The sequence below is a fragment of the Drosophila hydei genome, unplaced genomic scaffold (assembly GCF_003285905.1).
Source record: "Drosophila hydei strain 15085-1641.00,03,60 unplaced genomic scaffold, DhydRS2 tig00008119-arrow-pilon, whole genome shotgun sequence".
Lineage (NCBI taxonomy): Eukaryota > Metazoa > Arthropoda > Insecta > Diptera > Drosophilidae > Drosophila > Drosophila hydei.
In genome coordinates this window covers 3,593,874-3,609,439 of record NW_022045830.1, presented here as the reverse complement: position 1 = coordinate 3,609,439, position 15,566 = coordinate 3,593,874, and the positions used below count along the sequence as shown (strand labels likewise).

General features: G+C 42.8%; 2 protein-coding genes across 2 annotated transcripts; one reads left to right on the top strand and one right to left on the bottom strand.

The window, feature by feature from the left end:
• Positions 1-3,906: 3,906 nt before the first annotated feature.
• Positions 3,907-5,002, top strand: LOC111592690 (doublesex- and mab-3-related transcription factor A2-like). Its single transcript, XM_023305057.2, has 3 exons — positions 3,907-4,016; positions 4,071-4,172; positions 4,228-5,002. The coding sequence occupies exons 1-3, from the start codon at positions 3,945-3,947 to the stop codon at positions 4,975-4,977; spliced, it is 924 nt and encodes a 307-aa protein (XP_023160825.2). The 5' UTR covers positions 3,907-3,944; the 3' UTR covers positions 4,978-5,002.
• Positions 5,003-6,212: 1,210 nt separating this feature from the next.
• On the bottom strand, positions 6,213-10,001 carry LOC111592691 (doublesex- and mab-3-related transcription factor A2). Its single transcript, XM_023305058.2, has 4 exons — positions 9,855-10,001; positions 9,680-9,781; positions 9,151-9,601; positions 6,213-7,211 (listed from the first exon to the last, which is right to left on the bottom strand). Exons 1-4 carry the CDS (start codon positions 9,999-10,001, stop codon positions 6,376-6,378), a joined length of 1,536 nt encoding a protein of 511 aa, XP_023160826.2. The 3' UTR covers positions 6,213-6,375.
• Between the last annotated feature and the right edge of the window lie 5,565 nt (positions 10,002-15,566).

Sequence of the window (15,566 nt, the reverse complement as noted above, 5' to 3'; positions counted from 1 at the left end):
TGAAATGGCGTTTGTTGTCTTTTCTACCTCTCTCGCTCGCTCTCTTTTCTTTCTCATCTGTCTAGCTGCTGGAAAAACAAAAATAAAAAAAGAAGGAAAAACAACACGAGTGGGCAGGGGCGGAGAAACTGGGGAACCTGCCAAATTAGTTGCCATGTAGCCTTATGACCCATTGCTTGACAAGCCGCAGATTGGGTTACCCAATCCCAATTCCAATCCCGAAAACCGTGCCGTCTCCGTCTTTAATGTTTGCCTAGTGAAAACAAGGCGGGCAAGAAAATAGAAAAAAAAAACGAATGCATTTGAAAACTGAAATCTGGCAAAGCAAATAATAACAAATAAATGAAACTAATGCCAAGAATGAGACACAGGGCGAGAGAGAGAGAAGTAAAGACCGGCTGCCCCGAGGACCACCCTCGTGTATTATTTTGGTGCAAAACATATGTCTAGGCATTTAAGCTGTTAAGTAACCCTTTGGCAGGACCTACTCTGCCTCTCTTAAGGCCAGCCCTGGGGCTGTACTATGTGCCATTTCTTAAAGGTAGAGCTGGGCTGGTTGGCTTGTTTGAGTTTTAATTGACGGCACTTATGCAAAGCCACAAGGGCTGTGTGGCATCTGCAGCAGCAGAAGTTGCCGGAGGTCACACTCCTTGCCCAGTTAAACTACACAATAAAATATTTGCGCTTCCATTTAAATCGTATTGAAAACCAATTGAAAACTCGGCTTAAAATTAAGGCCAACACAGATTTTGGTCTAAATAAATCGAAGTAATGATGTCAAGAGTAATGATAATGATAATGATAATGATAATGATAATGATAATGATAATGATAATGATAATGATAATGATAATGATAATGATAATGATAATGATAATGATAATGATAATGATAATGATAATGATAATGATAATGATAATGATAATGATAATGATAATGATAATGATAATGATAATGATAATGATAATGATAATGATAATGATAATGATAATGATAATGATAATGATAATGATAATGATAATGATAATGATCCTGCTCCTGCTCCTGCTCCTGCTCCTGCTCCTGCTCCTGCTCCTGCTCCTGCTCCTGCTCCTGCTCCTGCTCCTGCTCCTGCTCCTGCTCCTGCTCCTGCTCCTGCTCCTGCTCCTGCTCCTGCTCCTGCTCCTGCTCCTGCTCCTGCTCCTGCTCCTGCTCCTGCTCCTGCTCCTGCTCCTGCTCCTGCTCCTGCTCCTGCTCCTGCTCCTGCTCCTGCTCCTGCTCCTGCTCCTGCTCCTGCTCCTGCTCCTGCTCCTGCTCCTGCTCCTGCTCCTGCTCCTGCTCCTGCTCCTGCTCCTGCTCCTGCTCCTGCTCCTGCTCCTGCTCCTGCTCCTGCTCCTGCTCCTGCTCCTGCTCCTGCTCCTGCTCCTGCTCCTGCTCCTGCTCCTGCTCCTGCTCCTGCTCCTGCTCCTGCTCCTGCTCCTGCTCCTGCTCCTGCTCATGATAATGATAATGATAATGATAATGATAATGATAATGATAATGATAATGATAATGATAATGATAATGATAATGATAATGATAATGATAATGATAATGATAATGATAATGATAATGATAATGATAATGATAATGATAATGATAATGATAATGATAATGATAATGATAATGATAATGATAATGATAATGATAATGATAATGATAATGATAATGATAATGATAATGATAATGATAATGATAATGATAATGATAATGATAATGATAATGATAATGATAATGATAATGATAATGATAATGATAATGATAATGATAATGATAATGATAAATGATAATGATAATGATAATGATAATGATAATGATAATGATAATGATAATGATAATGATAATGATAATGATAATGATAATGATAATGATAATGATAATGACAATGACAATGATATCGATCATGATCATCATCATAGTAATGATAAGGTACGATAGCATAATATTGATAATGACAATATAATAATCATGACAATAACAATGATAACGAATATGAATATTCAATGGCAATGACAATGCCAATGATAAATATTGAATACCATTTCAAATGATATTTTCTTTCGGTGTAGCTAACCAGCCAGCCATCTATCGTATCTAAATATCTATTTGTTGGGTTGGCTTGTTTGTTTGGCTTCAGTTTGGCGTAATCGCCTGCTATTAATTCATTGTCCATTATCCTGCAGCTCCTTGCCTGACATTGTATGCATTTTGTTTGTGGCACACAAACAACTGGAGCACATGCATGTGTTGCCGCCGTCGACTACCCGACTGCCTTGGGTAGCATCCGGCATTGTTTGGCCAACATGGAACGCTACTCTAAGATATTATCGACAGCTCTCGTCCATTGATAATAACAAGCGGCAAGCGGCAAGCTGCTGCTGCTGTACTCACTGAGCGCTGCCCGTTGGGCTGGACTGCTGCCTGCCCTGCTGCCTATTGTCCTGTCCACTCGGCTGTGCCTCTGCTGTGGGTTAGCATTAGACCACCCCGTCATTGTTAGCCACTGACAATGGTGTCCATACAGCGAGCGCATTGTATGTACACACACACACACACTCGCAGGCCCATGTTGTGTTTTTGTTGTTGACTTTTCGAGTTGCCGCACAATGCGACAGCACTTGGTATTGGACTCAAATTGATATCCAATAATTTAATTTTGTTATCCATTTTGCCCCATGTCCGCAAAATAGTTTTGTAATTTGCACTATGGCATGCGTGTAACCGATATTATTGTCCAACGAGTCCTTTGGCCCATTGTAAAATAACTCAAATGCTTAGTTCTGAAAGCAGCCTCATCATGCTGGTCAGCATTGATCTCTGACCCCTGGCCACTGACCACGGACCCCTCCGTCTCTAATCGCCATTGTTTGCATTAGTTTTATTATAAAATTTTGTTTGTGTGTTGCCTGAGCTTGTGTTTGTGTGTGTGAAAAAGGATTTCACACTTTTCCACAACATTTTCCGTTTATGTCGTCGTGTGCCGTTAGTTTTTGTTAATAGTGGCATATAGATAGATGAATTTGATGTGCTCTAACGCCCTCGCATCGCATCGCATCGCATCGCATCATAATCCCATAATTGCTTTGGCTGGCGTTCAATCGGAATATTCCAATTTTCATTTGCTTAGCCTATTTGGACAAGTTTCTCACGATTATTTATTGGAAGTGAAATTGATTCCTTGATTAATCTCTAGACATTTACCAATTTAATTACTTGTGCAAGTTTAGATATTAAGACTTGATGCTAAATGAGTTTTGTATTGATTCAGATTTATTAAATTATTGTGCAAAAATATTTATGAAAAGCCAAGAGAGAATACTTTGACTGCTTATGTCTTAGATCAGTATTATCCTGAACATAAATATATGCCTTAAGTATGTAGCAAATATATGTATGCCCATATCCTTTCCTATTCCTATTCCTGTTGAGTATTTACAAATTCTTGATTAATACCAAAAGTTAAGTCTTGTTGATATATATAAACTTAAGATTCACTAACTGAGTCTTAAGATAAAAATCCTTCTATGCTCTGACGTTTTCTCTTCATGCTAAGCCATAAATGTCTTTCAGATGTAATCTATATGAAGAGTCGCATTATAATTAGTTCTATTCCCAAGAGTTGAGCAGCTAATTAACGCTTAAAGTGTGTTCGTTATATATAGTATATTCTTGATCAGTTGCGCCTTTCTCTGCATATATATCACACTCTTAGTCTTAAGTGCCTTTCGCTGGCATATTTGCATATTTGAAAAGTTTATAATTAATTTTAGGCTTGTTCAGTATCGATTAAAATACAATGGAAGCACATGCATTGATTATCATTAACAATGGAAATGTGGATTGGCTCAAGCCTAGAGTAGTTTTCTAGGCAGTTGCAGCCATGAGCTGTGAGCGATATGTTCGCTCGACTCTATGGGGCTTAGATCATGCCACAATATTCGCTGCCCGCCTTCATGAAGCGCACGCCGAAGTGTGCGCGCTGTCGCAATCATGGCTGGGTACGTCTGCCTAATCCTCGACGGGCTGCTCTCATCTGCTCTTGTCTTCTGCAGATCAGCATCTTGAGGGGTCACAAGTACTTCTGTCGCTGGCGCAGCTGCGTCTGCTCGAAGTGCCGCTTCGTGATGGAGCGTCAGCGGCGCATGGCCGCCAAGGTGAGTTACCACCGTGAACCACGCATCAGCCAATCGACTGCTGCTTGCCTTGCAGGTCGCCTCGCATCGCCAGCAGGCGCTAGAGAGGGCTGGCAGGATTGTGCATCAGCATCTTCTATGTGGCTACCCCACAGCTGCAGCGCAGCTCAGTGGGTGCCAGCGCCAGCAGCAGCAAGAGCAGGTTAGATTCCATGACAAGTGGACACTGGGCCTTGCCACACGTTCGAGCAGCTCAGCAACAAGCAATCTGGACGTAAACCTGGCCCAGAATTTGAGCCTGAAGAAGGGGCACAGCAGCCCGAATGCACCTGTCGAGCACGTGCATCTGTTGCGCTCCTTTGACCGTGGCCATGCCCAGGTCTTTATGCCCTATCACCACACGCAGTTCTTGGCCGCTGCGGGGCTGCCTGCACATCATGCCACAGCGCAGTTGCCCCAACTGCAGCCACAGCAGCAGCAGCGTTCTCCAATAGATGTGCTGATGCGCGTCTTTCCCAATCGGCGACGCAGCGATTTGGAGCAAGTGATGCAGCGGTTCAAAGGCGACGTGCTGCAGGCCATGGAGTGGATGCTAGCTCGCGAGGCTTCCTCACAGTCAGCGCACTTCACACAGGTGTATTCCCCGGCCCCATTAGCCATGAACTCCGCCTTCTCGCAGCTGGTTCCGCCCGCCGTCTTCGGTCCGCCCGCCCATTCGCATCCCTTCAGGCAGGACCATGTCAATCATCAGCATTTGTTCTCCTCGATCTACAAGAGCTGCCCCCAAGTCCAAGGTTACTGCAACTTGCCTTCCTTCGAGACCTAACTAAGGTCGATTTAGATTAGCTAATGCCGACTTTGTGTGCTTAACAATGAAATAAAATTCTGCGGAATAAATTTCTTTTGTATTGCTAACTGATTGATTGCATTTATAATACAAACTCTTGGATCAAACTGCTTTTTAAGCAGTTCATTTACAATTATAAGTGATAAGCTCGAGTACATTGCGGTAGGTTCTCAGTGGACATGGGTATGCATATTTATATATATATATATATCATATATATATATATATGTCATTTTAATTGTTGCCTGAAATAGCTGAGTTCGAATCCCAGCACAAAACTATTCGAATATGTTGTGTGAGGGATTTCCAATACAAAATATCCTTTTCTATGAAGGAATTTGTTTAGGATATTTACATGAAATTTATATATATATATATATATATATATATATATATATATATATGATTTATATATCATACTTTACATTTTTAGTTGCCAAGGACAGCGCAAAATCCTTCTACTGATCTCATTTATGAAGCTATCTGTCCTTTGCCTTTCTAGCTCTTCACTTCAGTTATTACAGAACTCAAAAGTTCTATATGAAAGATTTATACAAATCTTGAGATAAAATAAAAAACAATTACAATATGAATTATAATTGCTTAAAATTCAAGATATATATTAAATAAAATGTCTAGAACGATTCATTATCAGTGGAATCCTGCTGTATATAGAAGTGCGAGCAGAGAGCTAACTCTTTCTGCTCAAGTATATCTAAACTTAAATTATAAAAATATAATAAAAATAAAAATAAACTCAAAAAATAATAAAAAAGCAAGTCCACATATGCCACATATAGTATTGCCAGAATATATTAAACTGGCCGATTTCAAACCTCATCGCAAGCAAAAATTTCAATTTACTGGAATTTGATTTTTTTATTATTTTTTAAATTTATTAAATACTTTAACACAGTGTTTGTAATTTATTAACTAAGACATGGTACGATATATATATAAGTGGATTTCTATATATATATATTTATGGTACATATAGGTAGCTCCATAGTTATATGATTCTTTACACAATAATCTCAATAAAGTTAATTTGATCTAAACGTATCTTACGAGCTCTTAACATATGGTACAATACTTCCGAGTGATAGACATGCTACAGTTAAACGATTTACAGTTATGCCCAACTGTTCAGCTTGGAAAGAGAGTGAGAGAGAGTGGGAGAGAGAGAGAGAGAGGCATATTATGTGGGTTGTTCCTAGGAGTACAAGTATAGCCAGTGTTACATTACGATGCTTACGAACTAAAGAAATGAACCAATTGCTAGGCTGCGATTCGAATCGCTTCGATTTCCCTAAAACAAGGATCAACTGGGTTGGGTATTTATGGCTCATGGAGCAGGGCAGCAGAGCAGCCAGTGCCTCAATCTTGGGAGTCGCCCGCATTACTGCTACGATCCAGGGCCATGCCGCTGGCGCCATTCGACTCCGACTGGTCAATGTCCGCGCTGCTCAGCACGCCGGGCAAATAGCCCGTGCCGGCATAGGGGGCGGACAGGAAGCGCTTGGCATGCGCCTGCATGAACGGATGATAGCGATGCGGATGGGTGGGCGAGCCGAACACAGCGGGTGGAACTAGCGGCGAGAAAGCGGACTTCATGGGAAACGGCGGCGAGGGAGGCACCTGTGTCGGAGGCGGTGGCGGCGGCGTCTGCGTCAAGTCCTCGCCAGCCAACATGCACTCCATGGCCTGCAGCACATCGCCCCTGAAGCGCTGCATCAGCTGCTCCACATCGCTGCGTCGCCGATTGGGAAAGACGCGCATCAGCACATCAATCGGAGAGCGCTGCTGATGCTGGGCCTGTGCATGCAGCTGCTGCTGCAGGGGCAACTGCGCTGCTGGATGATGTGTGGGCAGCCCCGCAGCGGCCAGGAACTGCGTGTGGTGATAGGGCATGAAGCCCTGGGCATGGCCATTGCCGAAGGAGCGCAACAGATGCAGATTCTCGGCGGGTGTGTTCGGCGGCGAGTTGCTGTCCTCCTTCTTCAGGCTCAAGTTCTCGGGCGTGGCCTCATCGGGCGCTGAGTCCACATCCAGATCGGACTCCGGCGAGCTGGGCGGGCCGGTGCGTGCGGGCGATAGGCTGGCTGTCAGGTTAAATAGTCCGGCTACCTTGGGCCTGGGGCTGCTGGGCGAGCCAGACTCGGAGCCCGTGTCCTGATCGGTTTCATTGGAGTGCGCGGCGCCGCGCTTCGAAACTGCAAGCAAACATAAGCAGAGCCAGGTTGAGTTTTGGAATCTGTCCAGTGTGGGAAAACCGTGCGGTTTTCCACTTCAAAAAAAAAAAAATAAAGAAAAAAGGCAAAACAAATAAAAGTATCAAATGCAACCGAGAGAAGACAGTGAAATGAAGAAGAAGAATTTAATCACGGGTATCGCAAACACAAGTGAAGTTCTGGAGTAGCAGGAGTTCCTCAATTGGTGGTTGGAGGCTGGAGGATGGAGGGTTCGTTGACATGGAAACCCGCTGCCTGTGCACAAATGGAAACAAGTTATACGATATTTTTTTTTTTTTGATTGTTATTTGGTTGTCTATTTGATTTCGTTGTTGACGAAGCCGCAGTGAAAATTTAATTAAGTTGCGCCCCCGCCCCTGTTGCTGCCTCCACTCGATAGATTCGTCTGTTCACCTGGTTTTTTTTCTGTTCCTGTAAATTCATGCGTGAAATCGTCTTGAGTTTCAGTGCAAATAAACAGCGAACAGGTTCGATTGATTCGCGTGAGAATCCCGTCGTGTTTTCCTTTCCCGACAGGACACTCAGCTGAAGGGCAAAAAGGACGACTGCGAGCGCGTCTCGCATTACGCCCTCAGCTTGGAATTGTCTTACAAACTGACAATGTTAACCAGACTCATCAAATTGGCCCATTCAGAGTCCCCACTTTGCAACTGTTGACTGTTGTTTCTGCGCTCTTTGTAACGGAGAATGTTGCCTTTGCTTGTTTTCATAGGCTGTGCATGGAGAGCAGCTATTATAGCCGCTGGGTAATCGATCAGTTTCAAGTTGAATGTACTCAAAGGAAGACAAAGAAGACGGCATATAACAGCTGTAATCCAAGCTGAGAAAATTGCCTTGGACTAATACAATTATGCTGAGATAAGCCTATTAATGATAGATCAATGCGATGATTACATAGCACGACAGGCAAAATTGAAAAATCAAGTGATATTTATTGAAGTGTTGGGCTTATTCTATAGAGTCTAGAGCGTCCTAGGCACATTTTTGCATTGTCAGAGAGTTACCTGCTATCTATAAGAGTTTTTTTTAATATTTGCAGAGCTGCTTTAGTATGAGCCAAGCATTGGTAGATTTATATCCACTTGGGTTTTAGTGTAATAGAATAGATAGATTTAAAATATTTAACTATCATAAAAACTATTGATGCAAGTAAGATCTACAGAATGTTGTCGACCTAGTCGCAGTTCATAGAATTGGCTATTCATAATTTCTTTAGTAATAATTTCTTTAATAATTATAATAAATAATTTGAAGAACAACCACCCTTAACTATGCCTAAGATCTTTGCCTTTAAGAGTCTTAAGACTCGCGAACAATGTCAAATCGAAAAGCCAATCTCAGCTCAGCTCTGAGTCGTCATACAACAAAGGCAACAGTTCGCATTTAGTTAGTTAACAGACATAAAATATTTTTGAGAACTACCTGGCCTAACACCTCTCAAAGCACAGGGTTAAATTAAATTCCTTTAAGGCTTCAGTTAAATTTTAAATTGTTTCAATTTTGCAGCCCTTCCGTGCGAAATCTTTAAATCAACTCTGACTGGGTTGAAGAAGTTGTTGTTGCTGCGCGGCTTAATCGAGTGCAGGGCAACGCCTTGGCTGGGAAGCCCTTGTGTTAACAAACACCTGCAACACACACACACACACACACTCACACACACACACACACACACACACACACACATGTAGCTGGGAGTGTGGCACTTTATGCGCCGCTGCGCTTTTGTGACAATTGAAAACGGAAAATCGCGGGCGTTTTCTTCCGACTTTGAGGTTTGTTGTGGAAGGGCAAGTGGCATGGGGCATGGCACACGTGGACTGCACTCTGGAGTGGCCGTTGTTTGCGATGGCGGGCAGCAAGGCGTAAATATAATAATTTCATATTCGTGCAGGGGACTTACCGGGACTCTCGTCCAGCTCGGTGCGTGTGGGTGAGAAGCCGACGCTGAGATGCTCGGAGCGAGTGCGTCCATCCGTGTCGGATTCATTGCCATTGTAATGCTGTTGATGCTGCTGCCGCGACGGCTGCTGTTGATGCTGATGCTGATGTTGGTGCTGCTGCTGCTGCTGATGCTGTTGATGCTGCTGCTGTTGCTGCTGCTGGTGGCTGGGCGTGGGACTTGCCTCGTAGCCGTCGCTGGGTGGCGAGGGTATGCCGCCATGGAACACGCCGTTTTGTGCTGGTGCCGCACCGGCACCGCCGCCGCCGCCACCGCCATGTGTCGGACTGTGCGAGTTGGGCGTGACGCTGTCGCTGCCATTCTGTTGCCCCGACCCGGGCACCGAGGTGTACAGCAGACCCAGCTCACGTGCCTCATTCTCCTCCTGCGCCTGCTGGCGTCGCAGCGCCACCTGAAACGGCAGATCAAGGCAAAACTGATACATTAGATGGACCCATGCAACCACTAACGAGGCGGTTCGTCAACCCACCTGTGCTGCCATCACACGCTGCCGTTCCGCGATCAGCGTACACTTGGCACAGACGCAGTCCCGCCAGCGACAGTAGCGCTTGTGTCCCTTCAGCGCGCTGACCTGCAATGGGCAAGGAAAATTAGTTGGCTAACACCAAATGGTGGTCAGTAAGTTTCGCTTCGAGCGGACGTACCACGCCATGATTGCGGCAACGCGCGCATTTTGGTGTGCGCTGATAGCGCTCCGAGGCGGCGCGCAAAAAGAAGGCGGGCGGCAAGGCGCCCAGCACTGGATGCTGTGACATTAGATTCTGCATATCGACGCCCGACGGTAAACTCATGCCGCAAATGCACTAACGGGAATACACTCAAATATGGACACGCACACGCACGCACACACACACAGGGACACACTCTCTTATAGAGTTTGTTTTTAAAATTTTGTTTTATTTATATTTTTGATGTTATAAATAATTCGCTTGGCACATTTCAGGTCATTTCACGGTTCACGTTTTTCGTTCTGCTATTTGCACGGACGCGCGACGAACATGTCAGACGGAGCACTCGGTTGCAACTGATTCAACTTGATTTGAATTCAATGCGAGCAGCCCAGGCAAATGGCGGCAGACGGCAACAATTTACCAATACAAAAGCCGCGTGCGCACACACACGCAAACACACACAGATGCACAGGCACGCATACAGCCAGAGGCAGAAGAGGGTTGCAAATAATATTGAGAGCGTGCTGCCCACCACACACAAAGTGCGCTGCCTGCGTCGGCGCTGACGTTAACGTCTACGCCAGCAGCGACAGCAGTCGTAGCAGTCGCAGCAGTTGCGGCAATTAAGAAAAAAGTTTCAAAATCTAATTTGGTACTGTATACAAATTTGTGCACTCGAAGCAACGGTGACCGCGACGGCGACGGCGACGGTGGCTGCGACGTCGACTGCGACAGAATTAATGTGGAGCGGGTCTCGGTTGGCTCTGTTGGTTGGTTTTTTCTTGTGTGGTGGTGGTGGCTGCGGCTGGTGGTTGTTTGAGGTTTCTTTCATTTTCTTTGTTGCTTTTGTTTCACAATTTCTTTTTTGTTGTTGTTCAGCTTTAGGTGTGTGCGTGTGTGAGAGAGCTTCGCCTGTGGAACAGCCAACCAAAAACGTTTTGGCGCCTCAGCTGCGTTGCGACCTCGCCGCTGGTTGGCATGGCAGCGTAGGCGATACACACACGCACACATGCACACAAACGCACACTCTCGCACTCTCACGCACTCACACATGCACACAACGCAACACAACTGACACAGTTGGCAGTGCTTGTTAGTTGCCTTTTGCCCATGTATATGTGAGCAGAGCTAGGGGGTTTGGGAGCCGCCTCAGGAGGTCAACTGCTGTGGCAATTGCAGCCGTCCGGGCCACGTCTCAAGGATTTCTGCAGCTGCTCTCGATTGTTAAAGTTACCTTTGTTTTTGGCATGTTGCCAATTGCCTTTCAATTTCAGCCCTAAGCTCTAAGCTCTAAGCTCTAAGTTCTCATGAAATAATTATTTATTGTTTGGCATTACGATAATGTTCACTCAGTAGTAAACAAAGCATTTAACTTAAGGAATTGAATGGAATTATTTCACATCATATGAAGATTATACCAATGGTTAAACATGTTTGAAGTGTTAAATAAATCAACTAAATATAAAATGTATTTCGATTTGAAACATAAAAATTCTACAAAAATAGCAAAAATCCTTCTAATTTTATTTATTATTCTTTTATTTTATTTTTATGAACACAAATGTAAGTGGAATATTTTTACTGAACTTGCTCAATGCATGGCTATTTATATGTATGTATGAATGTATTTGTATGATTGTCTTGAATATACAGATAAGCAATTTAACAACTAATTTTGAAACGAATGAAAGACTTTTGTGCTGGAATATTGGTATTAGATATATATACATATGTACATTACTTAGAAGTGCAATTCTATGAAAGCTTTATTTTCTATCAATTGTTTTCATAGAAACCACTTCATGATATGGATGATTTATACGTTTTGAATAGAATTTCATATTCAATGATTTCTGTTCTCTATTTATATAATCTTACATATGTATGATAGTCTTACAGCAGTTTAATTTTGGGAAAAGGCTCGTTTATCTGTTGTTAAATAACTTGCAAGTCAAGCTGAGTTGAAATTCTGATTAATTATTTATATTTAATAGCGACTATTATAGTATTGCAAATAGAGTAGGTACAGCTCACATATTGTAGTAAATTTATTTAAATATATATATATATGCATATGTCTTTTTCATTTTAATATTTTTTTTTTCATTTAAAATATAATAATACGCATTAAGCTTTACCTAATCTTACTTAACATAAAAATAGGCGTAAAAAACATCATATACTCGCCATTTTGTTTTGACAACATAGAAATTCGAGTCACGCTGTTTACAGTAATAAAACGCTGCTAGTCTCGTGTATATAAGTCGCTTGGGGGATGGGACTGTGGCGTAAACTGGGGCGCCAGTGGGTCGCATTGGCCTATTAGAATGTTACAAATTTATTGCAATTGAAACAAACAGCGACGGCAACGCCAGCAGCAGCAGCAGCGGCAGTGGCTGCGGCAGAAGCAACTGCTGCGACAGGCAACAAGAATATCAATATGAAAAGTCACATGTGCGACAGAAGCGGCGACATTTTCAAAAGCTCTGCGCACTTGGTGCTCTCACTCACTCTCTGCGTTTTTGCCTTTTTGCGCGCTCTCTTTGCGCTCTCTAGACTCCGCCTACGCGCACAGCTCCGCCTCTTAATGCTCGCTCTCACGCACACACACATTCCAACGTACACTTTTAATATGAACACAAAGCGGCTACAATGTTGTATTTGGCAGCTGGTCGCAAAAGAAACAAGTTTCCAAACTGAAGAGAGCCGCCGCAGACCTTGTGCGTGCGAGAGAGCGGCACAAGGACAGTTCTACACATACACACAGGCACTCGCACTCGCACTCACACTCGCGCTCGTACACTTAAGCGCGCGCTCTCTCTCTATCTCTCGCTCGCTCTGTCACTCTTTAGCTTATGCTCAGTAGTCTGCCGTGCCGCAAACGCGTTGGCAACTGTAAATGGCTAGAATTTGTTGTTGTTATTATTGCTGTTGTTGTAGTAGTTGCTACTGGTTTTTGCGCAGAGGCAATTTCTCATATTTTAACTTTGTTTAAAGTACACACACATACAGACGCACTCACACATGCTGGGTGGCCACTTAAAAAGTGTTTTTACTGCGGGCCAAATATGCAAATTAGTTCGTACCGCGCCGACAACTTCTTCAGCCAACAAAAGCTGAAACATGTCCATTATGTCGCCGCCGTTGCCGCCGCTCGCCATGCATGAGCTGCACTTTATAACAGGCCCCAGGGGCGGGGCGGCGAGGCGTATTGCAGAGGGGTCAGCCAATAGCCCAGTACAAACAGAAAAATACTCTCGTAATAATCATGAGCAGGCACAGTCAAGGCGGCAAGCGGCAACCAGTAGCTAATACAACAACAAAACAAACTGAATAACAATGAAAACAAAGCACAGCAACAACAATCATCATTATTATAAAAATATCTTTGCCAATACGTTCAGTCTGATATGCGCTATGTCGTTAAATTTGGGGTTTTATGGTAGTTAGATATATCTAAAAATATATCTGATCTGATATTTAAGATCTGTTCAATGGGCTTCTGTTATTCAGGTATTCACAAATGTTTGAATTAAAGCGAAATATACAAAGAATTCTTTTTTTTTAAATGTCTTTTCAAGAACTCCTAAGTCTAGATGAGAATGAGATTGGTAGAGCGAATGAGAGATATTTTTATATTAATACTAACTTTATCATGTTTCATAAATGATATATAGTCTATAATATGATAGAGCTATGGCCACTGCTTGAGCAGTTACCTTGAGCTAGCCGCTCAATCAAGCACTTTTACAGGGTATGCCATGCTTGAAAGCCAGCCAGACGCCATAAAATGCGACTTCAAATCTAGATTTACACCCATAAAGAAATCTATGTATATATATATATTTCAACTTGATCATGATCTCAGTTAGAAGTCAAGGCGCATGCATTCGCGGTCTTAGCCAAGGAACACAGTCTAAGACAAACAGCTAGCCGTTAGCTGGACTTAAAGTGCCGGCCAGGCCAGATGAGAGGGGAGGATGGGGGCCAGATCAGTTAGCTACTTTACTTGCCGTTGGCCGTCGTACTGCTGTCTGTTGGCCATGTTTCTTTGCTTTTGATGACTCCGACCGGGCAGTCAACTGTGCGACTCAAGTGCTCAAGTGAGCAGCAGCCCAGCAGCCAGTTCCGATGAACTGCTTCGAATTCAGCCAGTGCCTGGCCGAGAGCGACAGTGACAGTTGCTGTCAATGGACAAGGCTCAGGCCGTGAGGGGTGCGGGGAGGCTGCTGCGGGGTTGAGCCACTTACAGACGATTGAGAGACAAAAGAAAAGTGCCTTAAAATGTTGACAAATATTTGCTGTGCATTGGCCGCAAAATTATTTGATCAAGACCACCGAAAATATATATAGATGTATGTGTATATGTTGTGTGTGTGTGCATGCATATGAAATATAAAAGTATCTACACTCAGAGAAAAGTGTCACCAAGAAAAAATATTTCAAGAATTTCTAATAAAATTTAAATTAAAATTTAAATAAAAATTTTAATTTATAATTTAATAAAATTAATTGAGCCATAATGAAATAAATAAGAGTAGAATAATCAAAGAATATGTTAAACTTTTTGTAGTGTAGAAAATAATTCTTAATTATTATTTATTATTTAACTATTTCAAGCAAAATTTGTTTTCAAATTAAATTAAAAAAATTTTAAGAAAGTCATATTTTAATTTTTTTTTAAGTAAATAAATTTTATAAATAAATATTTTATTCAATTGAAGTTTTTTTATTTTTTATTTATTTATTTTTTTGTTTGTATAATTTCTTGTTAAGCTTGAATTAAAACTAATGAAAATACAGCTTTCTTTTATATAGAACAAATTGTTTTTCTCTCAGTGCACAGGTATATACATGCGAGAGAGAGAGAGAGAGGAGATCAAAAAGTGTACAAAATTAAAAATGAAACTTGAAGACACGCGGCTAATGAGATTTCCTTGCGTCATTGCCTCATTCATTCATTCCGATTGCGATTTGTTTATTTTATGTTTCTTTGTTGTTGTTGTTATATTGTTAATATTGTTGTTGTTGCTGCTGCTGTGCATTGCGCAGTTGAACTTGTGTTTTAACATCTTGTGCCGCAGCCAAAGACAATATTTGAGCAATCATCGAAAACACAGCGAACATTGTCTCTATTTTGGAAAGGTCTCGCCGCACACACGCACACACACTCAGAAGTAGCCACACAGAGAGAGAGAGAGAACAGCTAGTTCACTCGGGGGCACGCTCGCTGCCCAAGCTCCAAAAACGCTTTCCATTTGGAACTGTCAGCGGCAGGCATTGAACAAAGGCGACGCAGCAGCCACTCCAACGTGGACAGGGGGCGAGAAAAAAGTTAATTTAATTTGAAGTGTGTGCAACAATTGTTGGGCTTATCCTTTAGCCAGCCACGCCTCGCCCGCTCACTCACTCCCCCTCTCCCCCACTCTCTCGCTGCTCTCTGTTTCTGTATCTGTGTGCATAGACATATTTTGGGGTCTTTCAGTCATATTGTTTTACAAGACAATTTGCTTACAATCTGTGACTTATCTTTGGGCATAAAGAAATCCCATTAAATAACTTCCGGGCGCTTTCAAGTCCTGCGGTCAGAATCTGCCGGCATGGCCACGCTTTGCTCAGCTCTGCCATTGCCTTGGCCCTGGCTCTGCCTTGGCTTTGCAACAAGCTGAAACTTTGAACTCTCAT